At 35.8% G+C, this 26,794-nt stretch overlaps 1 protein-coding gene across 2 annotated transcripts in view; it reads right to left on the bottom strand.

Annotated features, from left to right (window-relative positions):
- LAMA2 (laminin subunit alpha 2) overlaps positions 1 to 26,794 on the bottom strand; it is a 637,958-nt gene that overhangs the window by 27,275 nt on the left and 583,889 nt on the right. The window contains exons 49-55 of one of the 2 annotated variants that reach the window (XM_054254427.2): positions 24,314 to 24,476; positions 23,512 to 23,656; positions 16,114 to 16,252; positions 14,071 to 14,082; positions 10,715 to 10,835; positions 7,859 to 8,035; positions 2,696 to 2,844 (exon numbers count right to left, since the gene is read on the bottom strand). In XM_054254427.2, the coding sequence (XP_054110402.2) occupies positions 2,696 to 2,844; positions 7,859 to 8,035; positions 10,715 to 10,835; positions 14,071 to 14,082; positions 16,114 to 16,252; positions 23,512 to 23,656; positions 24,314 to 24,476 (906 nt within the window). The remainder of the gene's footprint in view (positions 1 to 2,695; positions 2,845 to 7,858; positions 8,036 to 10,714; positions 10,836 to 14,070; positions 14,083 to 16,113; positions 16,253 to 23,511; positions 23,657 to 24,313; positions 24,477 to 26,794) is intronic. The other variant, XM_054254428.2, reaches the window with a different exon arrangement.

Below are 26,794 nucleotides of genomic sequence, written 5' to 3'. Positions count from 1 at the left end.
GCAGAGAGAATGAGGGAGGAGAAGGAAAGAGAGGCAGAGGGTGAGGAAGAAGCAGTTTCTTGAGAAGTCTGGCCCCCAATTTGGTAAAAATCCAATTATTTTATGAGGCAGTGTTAAAGCTGTCATTTTGTCCAGGGTTTTAGGAAAAGAAATGATGATTGACATGCATAATCTGAAAAGTGTTGGGATAAAGCAGTTATCTCCAAATTAATAATCATTATCATAATCAACATTAAGTAATATAAACTTTTATGGTCACATAAAAGCATAAGAATAATCTATTGGCTATACATAGACAGAGGTATGTAAGTCAAATATATCTCATTTAATACCCGGCCCTGTTATTTGTAGTATATGGTTTTGGGCAAGTTAGTTAATATTTTCTCATCTGTGATGAAAGGATATTATTACAGATCTCACATACATTTAGAACAATTAACACAAACCACCTTTGTTTAGTATGTGACACAAATCATGCCATAGAATAGACATATAAAGCATTAAACATTTTTCTGGGTGAAGTTCTGATGGTCACGCATGATCTCTGGTTAATCAGTTGAATGCGGCACTTGCTTATAGAGTAGATTGCATTTTAACCCTAAAGTGCCAAATGAGCCATTATGGCTGCAAACGTGTTCTTGTTTTGGCACAGAGTCCAGTGACTACACACTAATATGTCTAATATATTATCCTGTAATTAACAATGAATGGCAAAACTGTTTGTTTATATGGCCAATTAACTGAATGACCAGTTTCCAGTGATATACTATACACTGAGCTTAATCAAATCAAGGTTGGATTGATGGTCAACAGCTGTGTAGTCGGCATAATAAAATGCCCTTCTTGAAGAAGCATGTGTTAAAAGGACACCTTGGTATAACAGGGTAATGTATTTGGGAATTTCAGAATTCTTTCTCAACAAAATAACACATTTTGAGTGATTTTTGGTCAACTAATTTCTCAAATCTGCAGTTACTGAAATTCTTTAAAATTTAAGTTTTTTTTTTTTTTTTTTTCTGAGACAGAGTCTTGCCCTGTCGCTCAGGCTGGAGTGCAATGGTGTGATCTTGGCTCACTGCAACCTATGCCCCAGTGGGTTTTCTCCTGCCCCAGTCTCCAGAGTAGCTGTGATTATGGGGCCTTCCCACCAGGTCTGGCTAATTTTTTTGTATTTTTCGTAGAGATGGGGTTTCACCATGTTGGCCAGGCTGTTCTCGAACTCCTGACCTTGTGATCCACCTGGCTTGGCCTCCCAAAGTGCTGGGATTACAGGTATGAGCCACAATGCCTGGCTAAAATTTAAATCTTTAAAAAAGTCCTTTCCACAATGAAAAGGATTAAAGTTTGTCAAAGGGCCTAACATCTAATCCAGAAGACATGTAGTATTTTAAAGCATTCTAAGATTCAAATGAGAGCATTCAGTTTTCATTTCTCCTCAGAGACCATGACTACAATATCTGGCTACCAGATTAGTAAAAGTTTTTAGGTTGTCCAAATACCGATCCCTCATTTGTCTTAATAATGATCTCTAAACATCTCAGTAGCCATTCTGCATGAATGCTTGGTATCAATTCAGCCTACAGCCTAATCCTCTAAATAATAATAACAAAAATCTAAGGAAAGCTTTGTTATTTACTTAGAAGGTAAGAAATCTTTATTATTTATCTAAATATTTTCCACAAGAGGATAATTAGTAAATGTAGGTCTTTCACTACAGGATACTATCTGCTTGCTTGAACCACTGCTACATATTCATACTCATTGTGTTTAAAACTATCCTCTGTGTTTTGAGGCCTCATCAAATTGGATTTCCAGTTCGTTCTATGCCTTCAGTCTGAAAAATGGCTTGCTGGCTTGGAGGTCTAAAGCCCCTGAAGTCTCTGGGCTTCTGTTTCCTTTTTCTCTAATTGTCCTTCTGAACTAATTACCTCTCTGAGTTGTCATACAATATTTTGATAAAAAATACAGATGACTTTCCTAATACAGTAAGCATTAAGTATTGCAGCATTCTAAAAAAAAGTCGTCAGTTTGTGCATGAGTAAAGCCAGTTCCCTGGCCCCTAGTGCTGGCTGGGGGCAAGTGTTCTGGGAGATTTGTAGAAAGGTGGCCAGTCTCAGGGCCGCATTCATTTTCCTCCCCTCCCTTGATTCTGTTCCCTCAGGAAGCCAGTCTGCAGGTCCCCTGGAAACCTTGGGAAGGGGGACAGGGACAAGATATGCACTTAATAGGCTCAGTAGGTCCTGTAGCTGCTGCCACACTCTGTGTCGGTGACAGCTAAGCAGCTGCCATAACTGCTTTGGAACCCGAATGAGACAGCAGCCACCAAAGACTGCTGGCTCCGATTGAGCTGTTTGTGTGTTTTGCTGTGTGCATACCTTATTTGAGGAGGTCATGTTTGATAGGGGCAGAAGAAGGGATTTTTCTTATCTACAGCTTCAGAAGATGCATTTGGTTTTTCCAAAGCTAGAGATAATGGTGCAGGATAAAAATGCTAAGGGTAGAACTCTTGAGGGCTCAGGCAAATGAGGTTCCCGAAGTATGAAGAGTAAAGAAGAGGGAATTAAGCTACTGCGTCCTTTTGCAATGTATAGTAGGTCCACACACACAGAGGTTCAGGCAGATACTGATGGATACTGATGCTAGCAAAGGAAGTTCACCTGAGTGACAATAATAAATATTCTAATGCTATTGTTACCCTCTAGTTCGCTCTACGTGCACGGAATGTTCTCTTCCATCATGAAACAGATTCGGCTCTGGTCTGATGACAATTTTCCTCATTGTTCGTGCCCCTGTGGAGAGATGCACTTCCAGACGGCCCTTGTTGAGGAATATTGCATAATAGGCCTGCAACAGCAAGTGGTTATTGAAGATTAAACAGAAGCCTCATTTAAGACTTAGCTGTAGAGATTCCCTGGCAGAACCACAGGTTCATCTACTCTGAGATCTTACCTGACAAATTAAGACTTTATTTTCTTCAACAGTTTTGAAAACAGCTAGAAATATCTTTCTAATCATTTACCATTTTTGCTTGTGAGATGATCTGGAAAGTGGATATATTAACATAGCAGTTCTCTGCAAAGCAGATTTGTGATGCTGAAAGTAACAGCTGTGCTCATATTGGTCCTCTCACTTACAAAACGCATCAGGAGACAAAGGATGTCGACAAAATCCTTCTCCCTTGTATTCAAAAGTGGACAGCTAGCTTCTGAGAATCAGGCCTGACTCTCAACCTCGTGGTATTTTGGGTATTTAGATTTCAATTTGTTCTCTGAGCTGGTGGAATAGATTGTTATCACAAACATGTAAGCTGCCTCCCACAGTTAGAAAGAAGGAAGATAATTTTTCATCCACAAACATGCCTGCTTTCTTCTTTCTACTGTTACTATAGCAACCAGAATGGTTTTGATATCCCATCATGAACCCTAGGGAGCCTGAATGCAGTCCTTGTCCCCAGAGCTGATGCCACGTGCTCTCCCATTCTTGTGGAGTAGGGGGCACGTGCCACACCGTGATGGCTAAGTTCTCCATGAGTCATCTATGGTGGTAGAGACAATTTCCATCAAGCATCATCATGTTCCAATAATTTACTAAATGGTGTATGTAGTTACGTGTCCACCACAAAACCTTTTGAGGATGTGGATAAGTACTCGCCATCTGTCAAAGGGAAATCACAAACTACTCACTCAATTAAAAATTCCTTAGCTCATGGATGGTTTGAGATATCAAACCCATTTAGTCGAACAGAATCACAAATAACTCTAAGGGTATCAAAACTGTTAGCTTTGAAATACAAAACATGTCAATTTAACCAGCACTGAATCTAAATCTATATCTAACAGGCATACACTATTTAACATTGGCTTCCTCCTTCAGATACCATTTACTATGTTGTTTTATAAATTAGATATGAGTATCAAGATGTTAAAACATTAAAATGTTGTTTTAACTTACTTTATACTACAGTACTTAATGTTGTCTTACTGTAATTGTTTTAATAGGAATCTGTTTTATTTTAAGCACTATCCTGAAAGCTGGTGATTCACATTCATTTCTTTTGTCTTGAGGAGGAGAAATCTGGAGCCAGTAGGTAGTGTTTAAATATCTGCCAATGATGAAGGAATTAAATATCCTTTAGTGGAAATCTATTTCAGAATATTTGATCTGGTCTTCTTATCATAACTAGCTTATCATTTTAAATAGTGAGAAAAAGGTTTATTTTTCAAGATAAATGCAAAAAATTAAGCGGGCATTTGTATTGTATATTTATTTAGTGCTTATTATGTGTAGGATGAAATGAAATAAAATAACACTTTTCTCACTCTCCTCTTCAAAAGTATGTTTTTATGACTATTTGATATATTCTTCACAATATAAGTGATATGTAAACAATGAAGCTGTATTAACACTGTACAACAAGATGAATACCTGTAAATCTACCACCAAATTTCAGAAACAATACCATTGCATCTCTTACGAATTCCTTTCTAATACCATCTTCCTGTTTATCCATCTCGAGGTAACCACAAATTTTATGTTTTCATTATGTTTTTTATGTTTATCATTTTATGTTTATCATTACCTTACTTTAAAAAAATATTTTTGAAATTCATGTGTCTGTAAACAATATGTGGTTTAGCGCTACTTGTATGAGAAATCTACAAAAATGGTATCATATCACACATTTTTCATTTTTTATTTATTTTCCATATTTATTAAGTTGTTATGTTTAGTTATAATTTATTCCTTTTTATTATTACTTGATCTCATCATGCAAAGGTGCCACAGTTTGCCTCTCTGTTCTTCAGCTGACGAACATTTGGGTTGTTTCTAGTTTCTCTGCTATTATAAAGGATATTCTATAAACATTCTTATACATGTCTTATTATGCACATGTGCAAAAATTTGGGTCTATACCCAGGAGTGGAATTGCTGGCTTGTAGAGATTATGCACATGTTCCATTTTACAAGTTAGTGCCAAATAGTTTTCCAAAGTAGCTTTAGAAATTTACTTTTTCTAACAGCAGTGATCAAGAGCACTCTTTGATTTATATCTTTCCAATAGTTTTCTTTCTAATACTATATGAACCAGTATGGTTTTGATATCCCACTGTAAACTGCAGCAAGCTTTTCCCCTTTTGGGGACAAGGACTGCATTCCTTGTAGATTATACGTACTGTGCATTTCCAGACTGAGGCTTGTGTTTTGTGTTGTTTGATGACCAAAGAGTTTAATTTTAATGAAGTTCCACTTATAATCTTGTTTTTTTCAATCAAGCCTCCCTTTCTTTCCCTAAAGTCAGAAATTATCCTTGTATATTTTCTTCTAAGAATTTTAAAGGTTTTTGCCCGTCCATATTTAAGACTTTTAATTTAATGTGAATTTATTTTTTTGGTTTGATATGAAAAAGAAATTTAGTTTCATCTTTTCCATATGAATAACCAATGGCCCTGAAATCATTCACTGAACAGTTCACTGTTTTTTTTTCTTTTTAATAAAACGCAATGGCATTTAATGTCAAATGTTGTTTCCATCTATGCTTGTGTATTTTCAAGGTTTTCAATTATTTCCTATTTGCATAGTTATACGTGAATCAACACGATAATTCCACAATACAAAACTCTACCTTCTAATGTGCTGATATCTGGTGGAATAGACCCACTACAATATTCTTCTAGGAATTTCATCTTTGTTATAAATTTTAGAATAAGCTTGTCATGATTCACAGAAAGAGAAAGTGGTATTTTATTTATTTATTTATTTACTTACTTATTTGGAGATGGAGTCTTGCTCTGTTGTCCAGGCTGGAGTGCAGTGGCATGATCTCAATTCCCTGCAGCCTCCACCTCCCAGGTTTCAGCAATTCTCCTGCCTCAGCCTCCCAAGTAGCTAGCTAGGATTGCAGGTGTACACTACTACTGCCAGCTAATTTTTGTATTTTTAGTGGAGATGGGGTTTTACCATGTTTGCCAGGCTGGTCTCGTACTCCTGACCTCAGATGATCCACCTGCCTCGGCATCCCAAAGTGCTGGGATTACAGGCATGAGCCACCATGCCCTGCCAAATGATGTTTTTATTAAAACTGAATCTACATATCACTTTGGGGAAAAGTTACATTTTTAATATTGAGTCTTTAATATCTTCATTAACATGTTGACTATACCAATTTATTGACTATAATCATTGAGAAATACTTTGATATCTTTCAATGAAATTTTACAATTTTCTCCATATGGGCTTTATGTCTATTTTGTTATAATAATTCTTAAATCATATATTTGGTTTTATTCTTGTTCTTGTGCTATATTTACTTGTTATTTTTTTACTATGCTAGCTAAGATCAGTGCAGTTAAAATAGTCATCCTTTTCTTGGGCTTGATTTTATAGCAAATGTTTATAAATTTTTTTATCAGGAATACTTGTCATAGTTTTTTTATAGATGGCTAAGGAAGTTTCCTCCTCTTAGTTTACTTAAGTATTTTTTTAAAATCATGAGTGACTGTTAAATTTAACCAAATGTTTTTACTATCTACTGAAAAGATTATATGATTTTTAGATTTTCTAATATTAAACCACTTCTGCATTTCTGAAATAATCCAAGTTACTCGTGGTTATACATCTTTGGGTTCTATTTGCGAATATTTTGTGTGGGCTTTTTATTTTGTAGAAAAGTAAATAAGATTTGTTACATGATATTATTGATCACTAAATGTTACATGCTAAAATTGTTTTTTAAAACATATAATCACAAACAATATGACCTGGTTTACAAGGGTATGTGCATACTTAAGAACATATTTGTAAATAATTCGGTTCTTTTGATTATGTCAGACTAAGTAATTCCTATGAACCCCTTCACTGAGAAAAACTAGATCAAATGGAAAATTACATTTTAAAAAATGTGATTGAAGATATTAAAGAATATCAAGGCAATAAGAGGTATGATGCTTAAATCTTGGCAGTTGAAGGATTGCTTTTAATGGAATCAAATGGGGATAAAAATACTAAAGTTTATGTCCTTGCAAAATTGATACTGTTTTTTAAAAAAATTTTTTGAGACAGGGTCTCACTCTGTCATCCAGGCTGGAGTGTGGTGGCATGAATAGTTGAATAGCAGTTGTCAATAGCTGGGACCAAAGTCATGTGCCACCATGCCCAGTTAATTAAAAAAAATTTTTTTAGAGACAGGATCTTGCCATGTTGCCCAGTTTTGTTTCAAACCCCTGGGCTCAGGTGATTCTCCTGCCTTCGCCTCCAAAACTGCTGGGATTACAGACATGGGCCACTGTACCTGGCTGGTTGATATTCTTTAGGCCTTAGCATCCTTGAATGCTATTGGGCTACAGTTGTCCATGTCTGTGTTGGTTGTGCTCTACTTGCTTTCTCCCAGGTCCATTCTCTGCCCTTCTTTGTGTCTAGAGAGCATGGGATGGGTCAGGCCCAATAGACTGTGTCACTTCAGCTACTGCAACTGGGAAAATGATCTTAGAGGAATTATTTAAATTTAAGGGACTGTAGCTGAATATCTACAGATCTGATAAGGAGTTGGACTTGGAGACAATAGAAATTAAAATAATGTGAATATATTTTAAGCTGTCCTCTTTACATATACATATGTTAAACCCATATGAAATATAGGTGCAAATAGGAGTGTGACTTTGCACCTGCAATTGACCAACAGGAACATCCTAGAGAGGACAATTGTCCTGGGGAGTTGATTCAAGAGAAATAGGAGGCCAGCATGGAAAAATAGAATATTCAGTCTTTGCTAGCTAAGATGACAGCAGAAATTAAAGAAAGCAAGTTAACTGTTTTATATAAGCATGAGGGAAAATGCGTTATGAACTAGGTGTGAGGATACCTGTCCAGTCTGCCTTCGTTTTCTCCTGGGCGGTGCTGGTGTCCCTCCACTTCCCAAAAGAATGATGCCGGACTCATTCTTGGTGCTGAAGGACAGGTTGATTTCTGTTCCTACATCAATTGGCACAGGGGAGAGCTCCACAAAACCAGGCTTAGGAAAGCTAACTGTGTAAACATTCTGTGAGCAAAGGAAGAGTAGAAACCATTAGAAATGAAAATTTAAATAAATTCTCCATGTCATTCACCCTCCTCGATGCATTTAATGTGATTATGAAACATATCATAGTTTTAGAAAGCAGGAAAACCCAGTTACCTGGAGAGCTTAAAAGCAGTTGAAGAAATATTATTTCTAGTTGTATAATAACTTCAAATCCAAAGCAGTTTGGATTAAAATCAGAATTACAGCCTGTACTTTTATTCTAGAACTTTTGGTTTTAAATATAGAAGATTATCACTGTTAGATATGTTTTTCTGTTTGTTTAAACCAAAGATTTAAGCCAAACTGACACAGGCAGGTATACGTCTATCAATCTACCTAAGTTTCTCTTGTAAACACTATAACTAATATCTCTTGAACAAACTCTATCAATTAATTGTTTATGTTTTACAGATGGGTATGACCATTATCTATCTGCATTTTTTTCTCAGTGATAAGACAGAAGCCTTAAAAATAAATAAACCAAACACCGTACAGTCTAGATTTTCCTCAAATTAAAGTAATACCATTGTCGTTGCTGAGTATAAAATTAAAACAGTTATATTTCAAGTAGAACTCTAAAATAGGCACAAAAGGGAGAAAATTAGCTCCCCATGCCAATCTCAGTGCTGTGCAGAAGCATTCTACATTTCTTTTCCCTTCTTTCTTACTTTCTCTCTTTCTCTTTCTCTCTTTCTCTTTCTTTCTTTCCTTTCTCTTTCTCTTCCATCCTTCTTTCCTTCCTTTCTTTCTCTCTTTCCCTCTCTTCTTTCTCTCCTTCCTTCCTTCCTTCCTCCCTTCCTTCCTCCCCTTCTTCCCCTCCCTCCCTACCAACCTCCCTTCCTTCCTTCCTTCTTTCCTTCCCTCCTTCCTTCCTTCCTTCCTTGCTTGCTTCCCTCCTTCCCTCCTTCCCTCTTTCCTTCCTTCCTTCCTTCTTTCTCAGCCTTGCCCCCATACTCTCTCCTCCTCTCTATATTTAAAATGAATCTGATAGACATGTTTATTTCTAATGTATTTTTTCCCTTACATATGTGGAGGATATCACTGTCGGTAAATGTAGAACATCACTTTTAACGGCAGGAGGACTTTCTACTCTGAATGTCCTAGCATTTATTTAAGCAAGACCATGTAGTTAGGAATTAAAAGTGCTTAAAGTATTCATTTTTAAACTCCTAGATTTTGTTGGAGTAAAAGCAAGGACTTCTTTAATGTAGGCTATTTTCCTCCCACAGTATTTCGAGATCAGTTAAATGACACAAGAGTTGGTAAAATATATAGTCTGTTTTCTATTCCAATTTTCAAACCATGGAGTTTTAGATAGTTCAGATAAAACTACTGTGCAGACTTTTCAATATCTATCCACATCAAATTTCTGCCTCATATTTTAGTTGCAAAATAATTTCTGGTTACTGAAAAGTGCCTTTATGGAATCATAATTTCCACGTGCAGAGGCTATTCATTTTTTGGACAGTTTCCATCTTCATGTAGATATCTTTTGAATGCGAATGAGAATTAGGCTTTGAAGATTAAAACTCTCAGTAAAACTTTCTTTAAGAAGCCAGTATGGGTCCTTAGAGTTTTAATTCTTAATGTATTTTCCTTTTATTATTCCCAGACTTCTCAGAGTGGGTGTCTATGGCCTATTCCAAAACGGGGCCTGTAGGTATGAGCAATAAAGACCCTGAAAATTCTATTCCAGTCTTTAAACCTCATCATTCAAGTGCTGGACTCACTTTTTCCTTCACTCATATTTTCCCTTCATTTCCCTGAATTCTATTGGAGTGGTTTAAGATAATTTTAATTAGAAGCAGCAGCCAAGATGAATACTTCTATTAGAATAGGATAAGTAAAAATGTATGAGAATGATATATATAACACTTTCATTTTAAAAACAAGCTCATCACTATTGAGTTTCTATAAAATTATTGCTAGTATTTGCTGTTGACCATTGACTCTTGGTTATAGATACTTTAAGAGTAGAGCTATGACCTGAGTCTTTCTCACATATGGGTCAGTGTCAACTGAAGAAACAGTGCAAAATAGTTAAATGAAAATAGGGGAATGCTAGGATGCTTTAGCATCTAATGAGAGATACTGAGGATATCAGCTAACAGAGGACTGCAGCACGTCAAACACAAGACTTTCAGAGTTGGATGCCACAGGTCCCAGTCTGTTATTTCACAGACAAGGGAGCCAGACGTCGAGGTTGTGGACAATATGCTGTGCGCTAACGATTACAGTGTAAATTATGACTTGCTATCTGTGTAAACTCAAATGGCTCCAGAAAAAATATGTAAGGTTGCCAATAAAGTTATATGCAACACATAAAGGTCAAATAAATCTAAAATGGATGCCAAAAATGAGGAAAAGGGAAAAATAGGGTTGGAAATAAAGAGAGAAACAGAAAAGAGATTAATATTAATGATACGTGCTATGAGGAATATACATTTGGAAAATTGAATCACAATTCTGGGACTTCATAGTACCATTTCTATCATCATAATTTAGAGAATACTTTAATCTTGCTTTATTGTTTAAGAGTAGGATGAGTAGAAATCTAAAATATATTAACAAAAGACTGATCCTTGTAGAAGCAGCCACACTAAGTAAGTGAAATCTGACATAAATGTGTTTTTAGAGAATCATCAAAAACAGACCAACCTCCAGGGTACATCCTTTAGTGACACCAACATAATCGGGACTACTGAGTATATTGTATGGAGTTCTTGAAATTTCAATATCTTTGAGGCAGCCGGAATATTTCTTCAAATTAACTTCTGGCCTATTGAATAGTCAAATGGAAAGCAAAAGCAATATCATTAGGATGATGGTAGTGTAGTCTCTGACTACTGGAAGGAAGCCTTATGGAGCAGACACATGCAGGCACATCTATCAAACTGTGCACACGTATACCCAGCAAACTCTAGTTTCCATTTTCTATTGGTTGGTCTAATTGGATGGTAATACTATTCTGTAGAAGGAGTCTTTTTATAGTTCTTCTTCCCCCTTCACAAGAATCTCACCCACAGCATTTAAACATGAGGTACAGGAATTAACTGACTTCTTATTAATGCTTTATATGTGTAATGAATTAAGTTTTCTTTTTGTTCACCAAAGAGAACATAACTGCATAGGCAGCATAAATAAACTATATGCCAAAAAGTTTATATTGCTCAAAAGTCAGAAAAAAAATCTGAAAATGTTTATTTTGAAAAAGATTTTTTTAATTGAGGCTTTTTTCTTGGGAGATAGCTGAAAAATAATATTACATATTTCTTTAAGTCTTTTAAGTAAAATAAAGTCTAAGAAACACTCTTTTGGATTAAACAGTCTTAAAACAGATGTTTAAAAATTAAGTTTAGTGATAGGGTGTATTGGTTAGTGCCTGTAATCCCTGCATTTTGGGAGGCTGAAGAGGGAGGATCACTTGAAGCCAGGAGTTCAAGACCAGCCTGAGCAACACAGTGAGACCCTGTCTTTGTCCCCCAAGCCAAAAATAAATTAGCTGGGCATGTTGGTATGTGCCTAGACTCCCAGCTACTTGGAGATGCTGAGGAGGGAGGATCTTTTGAGCCCAGGAGGCTGAGGCTGCAGTGAGTTATGACTGTACCACTGCACCCCAGCCTGGGTAACAAAGTGAGATCTCTGTCTCAATATTAAAAAAAAGGTGTTTTTTTTTACAGATTAGTTTATTTTATGAATTGACATCAAAGTCTGTAATCTATTTTAGAACAATAACAAAATGAAGTGACTAAATGCAAAAACCCATACATTTCATTTTTTCAATCAAATGGAAAAATGACTTTTATACTTGAACTACACTTGAATGTTTACTTTTGCATGCTACTTCATAAAATGGGGCAAATGTGCCAGCAGATTGGAAAATGAAGTCCTTGCCCTTGAGTCCAGATGTTGCAAGTGATCTGAGTTCTCCAAGACTCAGTGTTGTTGTATGTTAAATGGGCATGATAATAATAATCATAGTATCTACATGATCAAGTTGTGCAGGTTTGCTAAATGAAGGAACAGCCTTGCACACAGTAATTGCTCAATGAACAAAGGCTAGCAGAATGTCAGTGATGTTGATGCTTCTTTAATTATAACAGCACTGTCCCACAGCACTTTCTGTGATGACAGATATTGTCTGTTCTGCACTGTCCAAATCAGTAGTTATTAGTCACATATGGCTATTGGGACTTGAAATATAGCTTGTCCCAATGAGAAACTGAATATTTATTGCTACTTAATTGTATTTAATTTATAGTTAAATAGCTACTGTGACTTGTGGTGACTATACTGAACAGTGAAATTATATAGAAGTAAAAAAGATAATTCTTTATGTGATGTTAATCAGCATTGGCATCAATATATTGTACTTGATTGGGTGATGATTAATTCTCTCTCACTGTCCCATGATGCCAAGTTCCTTTTTTTATCATAATGAAAAACACATAGCATGAGGAAAAACAGGTGGAGAAACCAATTAGACTTTGGCAGTGAATATCAGGTGATTTATTTCATGTCAGGTATCTGTCTGTTTCCACTCCTAACTCCTTTCTGGAACTTCTTTATTTTCATTGATAATTTTTACTTGTTCCCAAGGTTTTGTTTTTGTTCAGTCAGTTTGTTATTATAAAGAACTTGCCCAACTGGAGGGCAAGAATCTCATTTATATTTTTCTTGTATAATGCAAAGGAAATGGTGAACTTCCTTAACAGTGTTCACTTGCTTCTATATTTTCCTTTATGGAAAGACTGACTTATCACGGTTTTTTTCAGAGGTCTTGTTAATAAAGTAAATCACACCTACAAGTTATGTGGTTTATTGTTTCACGGAAACACAAAGAACCATTCCACAATATGATTTAGTAACCTCAATATTAGGACAATCACAGGGGATGAATAGTCACATAAGGTGGCTGGACTCAATGGTAACCACCGGTCTGTTTCTTGAGGGTCACCACTCAAAGGCAAAATAACAAAGCTACAGAGTGCTCTCCAACATATATTTCCATGAAAGCCAGCCTTTGCTTTTTAGCCATCTCAGCAAACATAGCACAACTGGTGGTCTGAAAACTGTATCATGACAAAACACATGGTTTATTTTTTCCCTACTTTCATTTCTGTATATTCTATTTCTCCTATTAAAAATCTAGCCTTGGTTTTAAAATTTTCCTGGATCAGTTCGGCTTTATTATCTTCTTTCCCGAACTTTGGCACAGCTGGGCTCTGACAAGCCAAAACACCAGGCTTTAGCTCTAGCCAGAGCATACCAGCCCTGCACGTCTCTGGGGTTTGGTTAGCCATTTATGGAGGCTTGCTGCTCACAGCTTTTATGCTAATGTAAGTAAGAATTAAAATGCTCCCGAGAAGCTAGGAGAACTATCTCATACTTCTTTACTATTCATGCAAATACTTATTTTAAATATAGTATTTCCAGCGATTCCTTCATCTGGCACCATAGCTAGTTTTAAATAAACATGTCAATAGATAAACAGCTTTGACAAGAGGTGCAAAGGCTGTGTAAATGTTTGCATATCTGCAGGCCTGCAAAAAGCAAGAAGGCAGTGGTAAGCATGTGAGAGCACAGTTTGATTCTTCAGCAGACAGCATGGTACTAGGGAGGCCAGAGCCCAGGGTTCAACCCAAGAGACCACTTTACTGTGTTCCCCAGAACTAGACTGTGTACCAGAAATCGACCAGCTGCCTTTTGAGTGTGTGCTGCTGGTCACCAGGGGCACTGTGAGCAGATGGTGGAAAAAGTGAGCAGAGCAAATCTATCATCATTGCCGATGAGACAACTCAACTTGCAGCCCAATTGGTGGTGGGTAAGCAGCAGAATGTTGGCCAGCAAGGGGCAGCATAAGAACTCCCACAGAATGCACAGCTTGCTCACGAAACATACTATGAACAAAGCTGCACTGGTGTTGCTCTGCTTCTGCGCGACTGCTTTATCTAAGAAGCCACATTTACCCAACCCATGCACTGGAAGAAGGCATGCATAAATTTAAATTTTACCTTGCTTTCATACTAGGTAATGGGAAAGAGAAAAAAAATAAAAACAATTTACTTATAATTACATTTTCATTTAATAAAACAATAAAGTTTAATCATAAATCTTTTAAAAAATCATTTCACAGGGATCTACAAAGGAAAGAAAAGCAGAAGCCCCAACAGAACTAGAAATAGACACAGGCCCTTGACTGCAGTGAAATTAGAACTGAAATATGACCACAGCTCACACTATTATCTTGGAAAATATTTATTTTGAAATATGAATTTAAAGTACTTGTTCTTATCAATCTAATAAGTGGGAAAATGTACAATGTCACTATTCTGTAGTATTCATGAATGGCCTATAAACATTGCCTCTCAAAGAGCTTGAGCTTAACAATGCATATAAAAATAATTTCTGTTTGCCACATCGTTTGCACTTCATCATATTGAGAACCTGTCTGCAGGCAAAATAACAGGTAACTATGAATGTTTGGTTTCTTTATCAATCACAAATATACCTCTAAAGGTTGTTTTGAAATAATGTGCTACACCATAGAAATATACTGTAATTATGTAATGCTGTACTATGAAAGTAAAAACATTTTAGTGAAAAAGATTCATTTAACACACACAGATTTTACAGACTTTAACAGATATACCTTTATAGATAATTCCTAAAAATCACTTTATGATCATTAAAATCTTCACTAGAATAAACGAAGCTAGATTTGAATAACCTTAGTTTGGCTGTCTTTAATTCACTCAATAATACATAGTTAATGATCTTGTAAAGTAAATCTTGGATTTGAACAACCACTGGATTCCTAGCATTTAGTATGGAGCCTGTCACACAGTAGATACTCAAGAAACATTTGCTTTATGACTAGTCATCTGGCAAATGAATTTCTAGGTAATAACTGTGCTACTATTCAAATTTGATTTGTAACATTTTACTGACTTGACACTTTAAGTGTATTTCTTTTCTAATAGCAACACATTACAATGAATAAAGATCTAATTTATTTACACTATGAAGCTCATCAGATAATTAGACAATTGCTTCATCTATGAGTTTAGATTTGGGGAGAAGAAATTTTAGCCTGCACACTAGCTGTCATAGAATGAGACTGAACTTTCACTGCTCATTTGGAAAATATGAAAATAACTGATCAACATACTTTTCAGATACTCTGGGATTTTTCAAAACATAATCTGTCTTTTTGGAGTAGAAACACCTAGACAGAACTTTTATACCCTTTAAAAACTACCAAACTAATTAAGCAAAACAAGAAATTAAAAACATGGTAGTTTGTAATACACTCTTATAGTTTAACCAAATCAATTAATCTCATTATAATTAGAGTTTAGTTAACATTTATTGAGCGCTAAGTACCATCCATATAGACTATCTTCTATTTTATAACGAGCAGTAAATTAACTAAGTAGCACGTGAGAATTTTCTGACTTTTTTTGTTACTTTATTTTTTGAACTAACTAAATTAGGAAGCAAATGTGTCTCCCTGTACTGCTAGCTAAAACGCATATGTGAAATTAAGAAAAAAATGTTGGCATGGGCATGAGAACAACCAATATAGTTCTTGTATTAGGCATATGGGAAAGCTCCAATATGCCATTATGATGCTAATGCTAGGCAATAAAATAGGTTATACTCATAGTATCCTGGAACACTGACTAATTTTCAGAACACTAAGCAATGTCAGAGTGCCATTATCTACGGCGAATGTACAAGGAGAACAGCAATTACAAGATCCACATTCAACTCTGGCCTCTACCGTTAATTACTTTCATAATTCTTTTCAGCAGGTGCATATAAAGGAAACAGCAACTCCAATCCATCTCTTCAACACAGATGTCAAATTAGTCCTTTGGTTTCTAAATCCTGGTGTTGTTCTAACATGCAACATGATTTTTTTTTTTGATCAGGCCTTTCTGCAACTAGGGGTTATATGACATTCCTATTGTAATTAAACTTCAGAACTCTAGTGAACATAGTGGCCATTTAATTAAAACTTAATCCTTAGCTTTACATATAAACTAGATTACCTCAAGTTTCTCAGCGTTGGCAGGCCACCAAAATATATTTTGTCATCTGCTTTCAAGTCAAGACCAAAGTTGTTTCCAGAAGACGAAGTTGCTATGCTCTCCTCCTGATTGGTATCTATATCTACAATTGATATGTTGGCTGTAAAGGAGATAGAAAGTTTAACATTTTATTTGAATGATATCAACCACATCTATATCATCACTAATACTTCAAGACAAATTTGGTTTAATTCTAGAATTCACATTGACTTTCTCAAGCATTTGTACTATATTTAGTAATTTAATAATTACAGAAACAAAAACATCAATAAAATACATGATTAAACTATCCCCCGAAGAGCGTGAAAATAATAGCTTGAACACCAGTGAAGGCAAACCAATGAAGATAAAAGAGATAAATTTAAATGGACATCAAAGATCCATTTGATGTAGTTTTCTATAATCTAGATAAGTAGCTAGAAAATAAAGGAAGATTAAAACATGCTAAATAACAGATATCTAACTAGGAATCAGAGAATTAATTAGAAACATGCTGGCTCTTTCTGTAAGTTTCACTATCCACAGGAACTACTGGGATTTAGACTCATCTGCAAAGTGTTACTGTTGTAAAATATGGTTGTACATGGAAGTGGAAGGGGATGTTGTACAGGGAAGTGGTGGGATCCAGGTCCACTGCAAATTACATTTTAGACTGGGATGCTAAGTGTTGTGACAGAGGTACAGTCCTCATGCCTATGGCTTTTCTCTTGGGTCTCTTAAAGTATTTTTAATGTGATGAAGATAAGAATTCAGAAATAGAAAGAAAAAAGGAAAGAAGAGGCACATCCTGTTCAAACTGCATTGTTTAGAGTGCAGGGGATCTTGTTGATCCCTCTCACCATCACCCCCTTCTTAGGGGTCAAGCTAGGCTTTTTCTGAATTACATACTTTTCCACATTTCCTTAGACTCGGCCTCTAACTGCTTCATATGCATCTTTGATGCACATTGACATCAGTTCCTTAAGATGTTAGATTTGGCCTCTAAATCTTTGCCTGAGGTAGGATCTGAATTAGCAAGCATTTGAAAATGGGCATCTGAACCAATGGGTTATAAGGGAATTTCTAAGTGTTTATTCTTTAGGATGCTATTTCTTGGATGTTCCTGGCTCAAATAAATATGAAAAATACTGGGTTATACAAAGGTAAACATTTATCTTCTTAATTTTGTGGCTGCCCAGATCTTTCAGCATGCTAATATGTAATGCAATGCTCCAAGAGAAGGACATGGAGCAAAAAGTATCTCCCAAATTTATTTCACCATGAAATATTATCATGTTCACTCAACCCATCATCTTTTAGAATCAGCATTCTTTGGAAAACACAGAGAAACATCAAATTCCAAAATTCTCTTGAAGTTTATAGTCCTATTATTTCAAAAAAATATATCTTCAATAAAGTCAAATACAATGCCTTATTTAAAAAGGACCAAAATCAAATACACAAACCAATAAACACCTCAAACAAGACTTTTGTGAAAACAAACAAGAAAAACACCTAAAAGAATAATTGTCCTATTAAATACAGTTAGCAAGTTAAGATTTTAAAATGGGACTACTTTCACACACATATTTTATTATTTTTATATACATAATTAGTTTCATATACATGTATTTCCTTGACTGGACTGGTGGCTAAAAGAAAATAGATTTATAAAACTGTTTTCAAGACTTGTTCATACATATTTCTTTTTATCTAGATCAGGAAAGACATTTTCATATGGGGTTGTTGACTGGAAGATGAAAATAGTCTCTTTTTGCAGACCTGGTCGGTATTTTAATGGTGTCTGAAAATGAGATTCTGCCTCTTTATCACAGGCAAGCCAGTGACTGAAGGTTTTCCTCCTTATCCATGAATGAATATATGCATTTTTAGAAATCATTCTAAGAAAAAATGATTAAAGAGTGGAAACACAATTGAATTGAAATTCACTGGCCCAAGAGGTTACTTTGGCAGAGAGACAGGATGGCATATTTCTACTGACTTAAAGGAAGGGCTTTACTGGGTCCTTCATGAGTGATAGTGATGAAGTGGGTTCTACCAGGAAATGCTAATGTTTGCTCTTATTTCTTGCCCTATTTCTTTTCTTTACAGAATAGAAAAGTAGGCTATTAACACAAAATTTTATAGTTGATAAGTTCAGACGTGATTCATAAGTAGGTAGGGAAATAAGGGTTTTATTAAATAATAGACACAGAGTAGGGGCTTAACAAGTAATTTATGATCAATCCTGAGTTGTTAGCTAATGGTTTTTTACTTTGATTATTCTTTTTTCCTCTTTCTTGATCCACTGGAAATCTGAGTGTTCTCAACTTTGATTCCATATCAATGCATTTGGGGGATAGGACACACTTCTATCAGTGACTGTGGTTCTGTAACTAACTCAAGGAAGACGGGGAACACCCTCCTGAAGGACTGTACTTGAATTTCAAGGGACAGTGTTTTTACCGACTAGCTGAGAATAATTCATGTAAAACAAGTAATCTGGTCAGTGAAAAGGAGCAACAACCCACATTGCTGGAGCCTTATTTCAATTCCTCTCTCAATACTCTGTGACTCTGGGTTGCTAAAAGTTCATAGGGACCTCCCTATATCCAAACTGAGTGGAGTCCTTTGAATCTTTATCTTCATCCATGTTTATGCAGTATTTAATGCTGTTATCGTGTCCTTACAGGAGATTTCTTCTGGCTTCCAAAACGTCAAGCTCTTTGGCTTCTTTGAGCTTTCATTCTCAATCTCCTACCCTGAGATCTATTTTTGAACACTTTTAAAACGTTGATGCTTTCTAATGTCCTTTCCTTTGCCCACATCTTGGGCTTTAGCCATCTGGGCAAACTCAAGTTAATATCTATTTTCTATGTAATTTTATACAAATGTACTCTTTTTTGTCTGCCTATGTGGATATTCATCCGATTTGTACATATATTAATATTTTCTTATTTTTTACTGCTGAGTAGTATTCCATTGTATGGGTATACCACGATTTACCTGCTGATGGATATTTGAGTTGTTTTTAGTTTTTGAGTAACACAGATAAAGTAATGTGAGCATTCTAGTACAAGTCTTTGTATAAAAATATGCTTTCATGTGTCTTGGGTGAATAATTAGGAGTAAAATGACTGGTTTTATGGTAGATGTATATTTAGTCTTTTAAGAAATGGTCAACCTCTTCCAGCGTTATGCCACTTTATATCCTCAGCAGCAGGGTATGAGTTCTAGTGGCTCCACCTTCTGGCAGCACTGGGTGTGGTCAGTCTTTTTAATTTTAGACATTCTAATAACTGTGCAGTGGTATCACATGGTGGATTTATTTTGCATTTCTTTGATGTCAACTCCCACTGCAACTCTTACTTCAAGCATCATTTACCTCCTGCCTAGACTATTATTGAAGCTAATTGTTCACTTTGTCTTCAGTTTGGTCTTCTGAAAATACATCTTCCACACTGACACTAATATACTTAAATTGAAATTACCGTGTCACATCTCTACTTAAAATCAAGTTCATCAAGATGAACTGCAAACTCTTCAACATAGTTTAAACAGCTTCCTGTGATCTGGCCCCCTTGCCGACATGCTCAGCACTTTTATCACTCCTTTGAAATTTAAACTCCAATAATTCAAACTAATTACAACATCTGCCCAAGTAATCCATATATTTATACATTTTATCTTTTCATATGATGCTTTTTGGCCTGGATTACCCTGCAACTGCTTCCACCCCTCCTACCTAACACCCTATCCCCAACCAATAAAAGGCCTGAGGGCTCAGTTAGTGCCTTATTTCTCTCCCTCCATAGTGTCTCCCTTGGTTTTTACTGTATTCTACAGAATTTGCTTACTTGTGCAGCAGGTAAGTTATTCAAGGTTAGGAACTGTATGCATCTTCATTGATCCAGCACAGCATCTGATGCATAGTTGGTATTTAATAAATGTGTCCTAGAAGAGCTAATCTTATCAAAGCAGGTAGTAAGGTTATTTTGCCTAGCCTTTCTTCTCTTCCTTTTAAATTTAGATTTCACTGCTTTACGTGTGATCTTTGGATATTGTTACTGCAGGTCAAGGACCATACACTTGTAATCTCTTGAGATTGCATTTTTCAACTTTATATAAGAAGTCTGCATTTTTCTTTTGTGAATTATTTGTTTATAACACTTGCTTTTTCCACTGTGGCTTCCCAAATGTTTTTCTTCTTATAAGGAAAAATTAATACATATTAACTGACCTGCTATAGTAACAAAATGCTTTAAAAGTATCAGAGAAAATATATTGCATATATGATAATACAAGTGAAAAAATAGCTATAGTTTTATTATATGCATTTTTGAGAAGTTTCTTCTCTGGTGATACATCTCTCTCTCACACCAGAGATGACAGGGAATGGGAAACAACTATGGGCAGGAGAAGGCAGAAGTTCCCCATCTAATCTGAGAATCAAAATTCTGAACAACTGAATCTCATAAAGCTTAATTTCTTTTTAATGGTGACACCACAGAGATATATTAGAGAAGAAAGGAGAATGATTCATGCCATTAATACCCAAAAGAAAAGTGAGAATGACTGCTTGGTGCATTTGACAGGAATATTCAGAAAGGTAAAAAGCAATGTGAGTCTAGACTCAATTTGAAGGCCAAGAAGAAGACTTATAAATGAGAAGATATCAGCCAACTATGTCAAAGGTATTGAACTAGAAACCAGAAATGGAACAGAAGATACTGAGGAGGCTGAGATAAAGGGAAGTTCTTTCTGATTTCTGGACTACAGAGTAGTAACAGTAATGGTAACAGTTAGTAGCTCTAGTGAAATCTGGAAAAATTAGACCTATTGGGGGAAGAACTTTCTGAGTTGATGGAATGTTGGAGTTACAATAAACCTGAACCTATCTTTAACTACTTTCAAACTTATAGGATTCTGTAACTTGACCATTGACTAACGTTGATTCAGAGCACAGATCTTTTGGTTATTTGTTTTAATGGACAGAATAAAAGTTGAGATAGCAGACTGATTATGGAAATTAGCATTTCCAAGGTGACCATTTATAAAAGTTGTTCTCCTAAGTTGTTGAATCATTTTATCCCTGTTTGTTACACTGTACATTCCCCAAGCATATTATTATCTTTAGAGTTTATAGCATTAGCCAATTCAGCCTAGAGTTCTCAATGTCTTTATTTTTATTATTTTAAAATTTTAGATTTGGAGCTGCATATGCAGGTTTATTACATGGATATACTGCATAAGAGTGAAGTATGGGCTTTTAGTGAACCCATCACCACACAGTGAACACTACCCAACAGGCAACTTTTAAAGCTTCACCCCTCTTCTTCCCTCCCCACTTTCGAAGTCTGCAGTGTCTATTGTTTCCATCTTCATGTCTATGTGTATCCATTGTTTAGCTTCTTGCCTTGTAAGTGAGAACATGTGGTATTTGATTTTCTGTTTCGGGGTTATTTCACTTAGGATAATTACCTCCAACTCCACTTATGTTGCTGCAAAAAACATGATTTCCTTCTTTTTTATAGCTTCAGAGTATGCCATGGTGTATATATACCACATTTTCTTTCCTCAGTTATCTGCTGATGGATATTTAGGTTGTCTTTTTTCTTTTATAGTGCATATCCATCTTTTCCTTCTTTCTCCAAATCTGTTATTCTATTACTATAGAAGAGAACTTAGTGGGGAGATGCTAGACTCATCAGACTCAGTAGCATCCTAAATTGTTACAAATCTCAAAACTGCTGCTAAAGAAACTTTACCAAAGCACAAGTCCTATGATACCACACCCTTTCTTAAAACTCTTAGAGTTCTCTGTATCCCTATAGTTTTCAGGATAAAGTTGAAAGTCTCTCGCTTAGCTCATATGCCCCCTTATACACTGGTTCTATTATCTCTTGGCCCCTACTGATAATTTTTGGCCAACATTTATCCATGTAGGCTATGGATTCACTTATTGTTACTAAAGCATCTCCCAAAGTGTGTTCAGCAGAATGCTAGTATTACAGGAATGGAAGGATTTCTCTGATTAAAGACATCTGGAAAATTCTGGGTTAAATAGTTAAACATTCTTCTTACTGAACAACTATACAGAGCTTCTAATATGCAAATGTGCATTGTGCCTCTCTTGCACAGGAAAAATGTTTACAGCAGCACTCCAGTATACAAAATTGCAAAGCCACATGAGGAGTTTCTCTAGAGTTTCATGTTGGAAATGCAGTTGGAAAAGGATGTTATGCACTCTGGTAACTCCAGGCTTTCACGCAATGTTCACTACTCCAAAATGTCCATACATGCTTTTCATCCAGCTAACTCCTCATCCAGCTTATACCTCAGGGGCACTCCGGTGGAAACTGACCTCTCTGTTTGACTTAAGTGTCCCTCTTTCTGAGATTCCTAGCTAGGTACACACATCCAGCAATTAGCTCTCTATCTTCTAACCATTGATACTTGTCTGTCTCCCCATTTTGATACAAGTTCCTTGAAGGCAAGAACTTAGAACGTCATTTAGTTCTTATACGGTACTTAAAAGTTGCTTGGCAGATATGTATTAAATGCAGAAATGAGGGACAGTAAAAAGTTAAATTTAAATTTTCATGAAATGTCACATTGGCATTGGCAACATTAATTAGGCCTATTTATATTAGCAGAAGTAACGAAGTTTCATTTGCAGATATTGGTAATGCTATAGTACACAGAGTCAGTGGAATTATATACTTAAATAGCAATAGCACTACATTCGGAACAAAGAGACTTAAATTTCTGACTTGGTTGTGAAATCTGTGATAAATATGTCTGTGATCACATAAAAGTTTGAGTGTATATTTCACTTTCTCTAACATTGCAACAAAATATCTGCTATGTGATCAGATAAAATGTTTGTGAAAGTGTTTTAAAATGTCCCAGAACAATAAACATGCCATGTTACTATTGACCAATTACTTACTTGCATGCATACAAATGTTTGGCAATTTAAATGAGCAAAAAACTGATAACCATGTCCTGCTACCCCTACAGATTTTACTGTGGGCAGCTTTAAAGGAAACATCTTGGCAAAATAGAAAGAAAAGCACCCAACATTTTTCAAACATATTACAGGATATAATTTTGCAAGTTGTAAGACAGTTTTATGCTTTCAAATTAAGCTCTCAGTTTCAAAAGAAAATGACAGAGAACCATTTGGCTCTTCAATCAGTCATGTCTAACCCAAATCACCTATAATCTAGGCCAAAAAAAAAAAAACAACTATATCAATTTTTCACTGAGCTTGTGAGTAGCTAAAATTATAGACAGAATCTTCCTCTTGATCAGGTTCATGTGCACTTTGGATTGCATGATTAAGGCCCATATTGCATTATTACTGTAAAAACTTACCTTGTTTTTGAATTCTTGACAGGGTGAACGATTTCCATTTCCCATCATTATGGTTTTGATTGCTGACAACAGAAGCCATTCCTGAACCCAGATCATAACTGACTTTTATGTGCCCATCAGTGAGCTCCACACTCATGAAATCTCTCTGTTAACAGAGTAAACATACACCAGTGATTAGATACACAGAGAAATATATGAGTGTTCACTTTTTTGTGGGGTTTATGTTAGGATCTTGTGGCTAAATTGCTGAATATGTCACTCTGTTACAGAATCCATTTTGAAAATAGAATTGGCGTTACTATTTTCTGAATTTTTGTGGCTGTGATATTATGATCCAAATGGTCACAAACAAATTTCTAAGACATTAGTAAAATGTGAGTTCCTTTGAAAACATATTAAGTGAACCAAAAGGTATGTTCCCTGAAAGAATTCGATAAGAAATCCTGACCAGATAAAAATGAGGCCAAAGAATATTTAGAATCACCTTTTCAACTTTTGTCTCTGAAAGAAGATAAAGGAAGAATTTCGATGCTGCATGGCTCCATGCTAGGAACAATTATTACTGGATGCATTGCTTAAAGGATTATGTGGAGAGTTGTACTGAAAATAAATAGTAATTAAATTGAGTCTGTGATTACAATTATTAATGAAAATATATGAGCACTATCTGTATCACCTATTCTTGGTTGTCAGACAGCCATCCCAGACTCTAAAAAAGATAATTCATAATTTTACCAATAACGGATAAAAGAAGCAAACACATTTTCAATCACAGAAGATCTGCTATGCATATGATCTTTACCAGGTCTCGTGTGGCAAGATACATCAGGAGAGCGCTTGACGAAAATGTCCTGAACTTGAACATGACAGTGGAGATGTTGGGGTACCAGCGAATGGGACGGCTGACCAATGCATAACCTTCTCCATCAAATTGAATAGTCCCCTCACTATCTTCCACCTGAGGACTGAGAAGAGAGGCATTTCACATGAATCAGATCATGTCTATCTGGTCTGTCGTTATTCAATGCATCATTGAATAGTGATGAGATTGAAGGCTGTTGAAGGGCAGGAAGTATCCCAAATACATCTTTATTCCTTCCACATGTCTCCACCTCTACTGCCACTGTGAAAGACTAAGTAAAAACCATCTTTCACCTTTATTAGGAGTGCAATAACTAGGTCATTATTGTTTTTAGTGCTTTGTGTTTTGTAGAACTACTTGGTAGTAGATAGTTATATTGATGCTTAAGGGTGTCTTAGAGGTATTTGGGCAAAGTGGTGGGGTTTCTGGATGGGCTAAGAAGACATGATTACATTTCTTATATATAGGATCCTACTCTGAATACTTGCCTTCTAACACGTTTTCTGGAACAAATTAGATTCAGACAGTGAAGGAGGCCTGTATTTTTTTTTGTACGTTTTTTATCTGTCTCCTTCACTAGAATGCAAATTTCATGAGACCATCTAAGAGATTATGGGCCAGGTCCTATGTCAGGCACAAACTCAGCATCTGGCACATATAGTACAGTACTTGGATCCTAGAATCCAGTTGATGTTCATGGGATGAAAAAGATTTTAGTATAGAAAATTGCCTCACAGAGAATATATGTTTAATCAATATTGGATGCATAATTAATGAATATCTAAGATAAGTCTTGTGAATACAACATTTAACATACTTTTTCCAAACACGAGGCTATTTTTATGTATCTCTCTATCTACCTATCTGTCTGATTATTGCAATTGTGGAGATATCTGCGGGAAAGAGTTATGGGTTGGGAGTGGCTAAACACAGAGCTGCAGATCAGTCCACTTCACTTAATTCATTAGCTGTCACCTGGAGAAACAAAGTAAGTCTGGCTTTGAATTGGAGACTATGGGATGAGAAAAAATATGAGTCCTTCCAGGTATATTCTATAATGTTTTGACATAGAATAGAGTTATCCTATTCATTCTGAATATACTTACCAAAAGACCCCTACTCTTTTATAATTAATAAATGCTAAGCTTCTTAACTTGCCTTTGTTTCTCTTTTAAACCTTGATGTCTGATAAAGTTAGTACAAATTAATTATGCTATTTTGGAGCAACTATGTCCTTCTACATGTAACTCTAGTCAACGAGATCCAGGTGAATATTGGGTTTTAGTCTATTTAAAATATCATCATTTCAATGTTTAGCTAACTACATTTTACTTGTAGCAACTTTTTTCCCTTGCTTTAATCTTAATGTGAATGTAGAAGTGTGAGAAAAGTAAGATACACTTTAAAAATATCTTTGACAGATTACTCTTTCTAAAGCATAACAACAATTTTATCTCTTCTACTGACTATTGAATAAATGCGAATTTCTAAAACCGACATTCTAAGGTCTTTACAACATTTTCTCAGTCTACCTCTTTTAGCCTCATCTTTTACGTCTTCTCCATAAAATCACTCTTGCTCTTTAGTAGGAATGATTGCTCTTTATGTTCAAATGTGATGTTTTCCTGAAAACAACAAATAAACACCAGGAGTTCTATAAAAATAATTCTTACAAGTAACAGGGCTTCTGAAAAAATAGGATTGGGGCCGACCACTAAAAACTTATACAACTGGAATGGCATGGTGGATCACACCTGTAATCCCAGCACTTTGGGGAGTCAAGGTGGGCAGATCACAAGGTCAGAAATTTGAGACCAGCCTGGCCAATATGGTAAAACCCTGTCTCTATTAAAAATACAAAAAAATGGCCGGGTGCGGTGGCTCAAGCCTATAATCCCAGCACTTTGGGAGGCCGAGGCGGGTGGATCACGAGGTCAAGAGATCAGACCATCCTTGTCAACATGGTGAAACCCCGTCACTACTAAAAATACAAAAAATTAGCTGGGCATGGTGGCGCGTGCCTGTAATCCCAGCTACTCAGGAGACTGAGGCAGGAGAATTGCCTGAACCCAGGAGGTAGAGGTTGTGGTGAGCCGAGATCGCGCCATTGCACTCCAGCCTGGGTAACAAGAGAGAAAGAAACTTCGTCTCAAAACAAAAAACAAAAAACAAAAAACAAAAAAACCACAAAAAAACAAAACTAGCTTTTCCTCCCCTCCTGGTGATGTCTCTTCATAACTGGGACTAGACTGTATTTATTCTAATATCAGGAGGTTGTTAAGTATCAATCTCTGCAACCTACAAAACACCCTATGAATATATAGGAGTACTATTATAATCATAAATTAGCATAATACTTTATAAGTTGAAAGTGCAAAATCTTTGCAGAATTGATAATTAATGATGTTATGGTCTCAATGA

This window comes from Callithrix jacchus, chromosome 4, assembly GCF_049354715.1.
Source record: "Callithrix jacchus isolate 240 chromosome 4, calJac240_pri, whole genome shotgun sequence".
In the NCBI taxonomy this organism is placed as follows: Eukaryota; Metazoa; Chordata; class Mammalia; order Primates; family Cebidae; genus Callithrix; species Callithrix jacchus.
The sequence above is the reverse complement of the archived record's forward strand: the minus strand, read 5'-3'. Positions and strand labels throughout refer to the sequence as shown.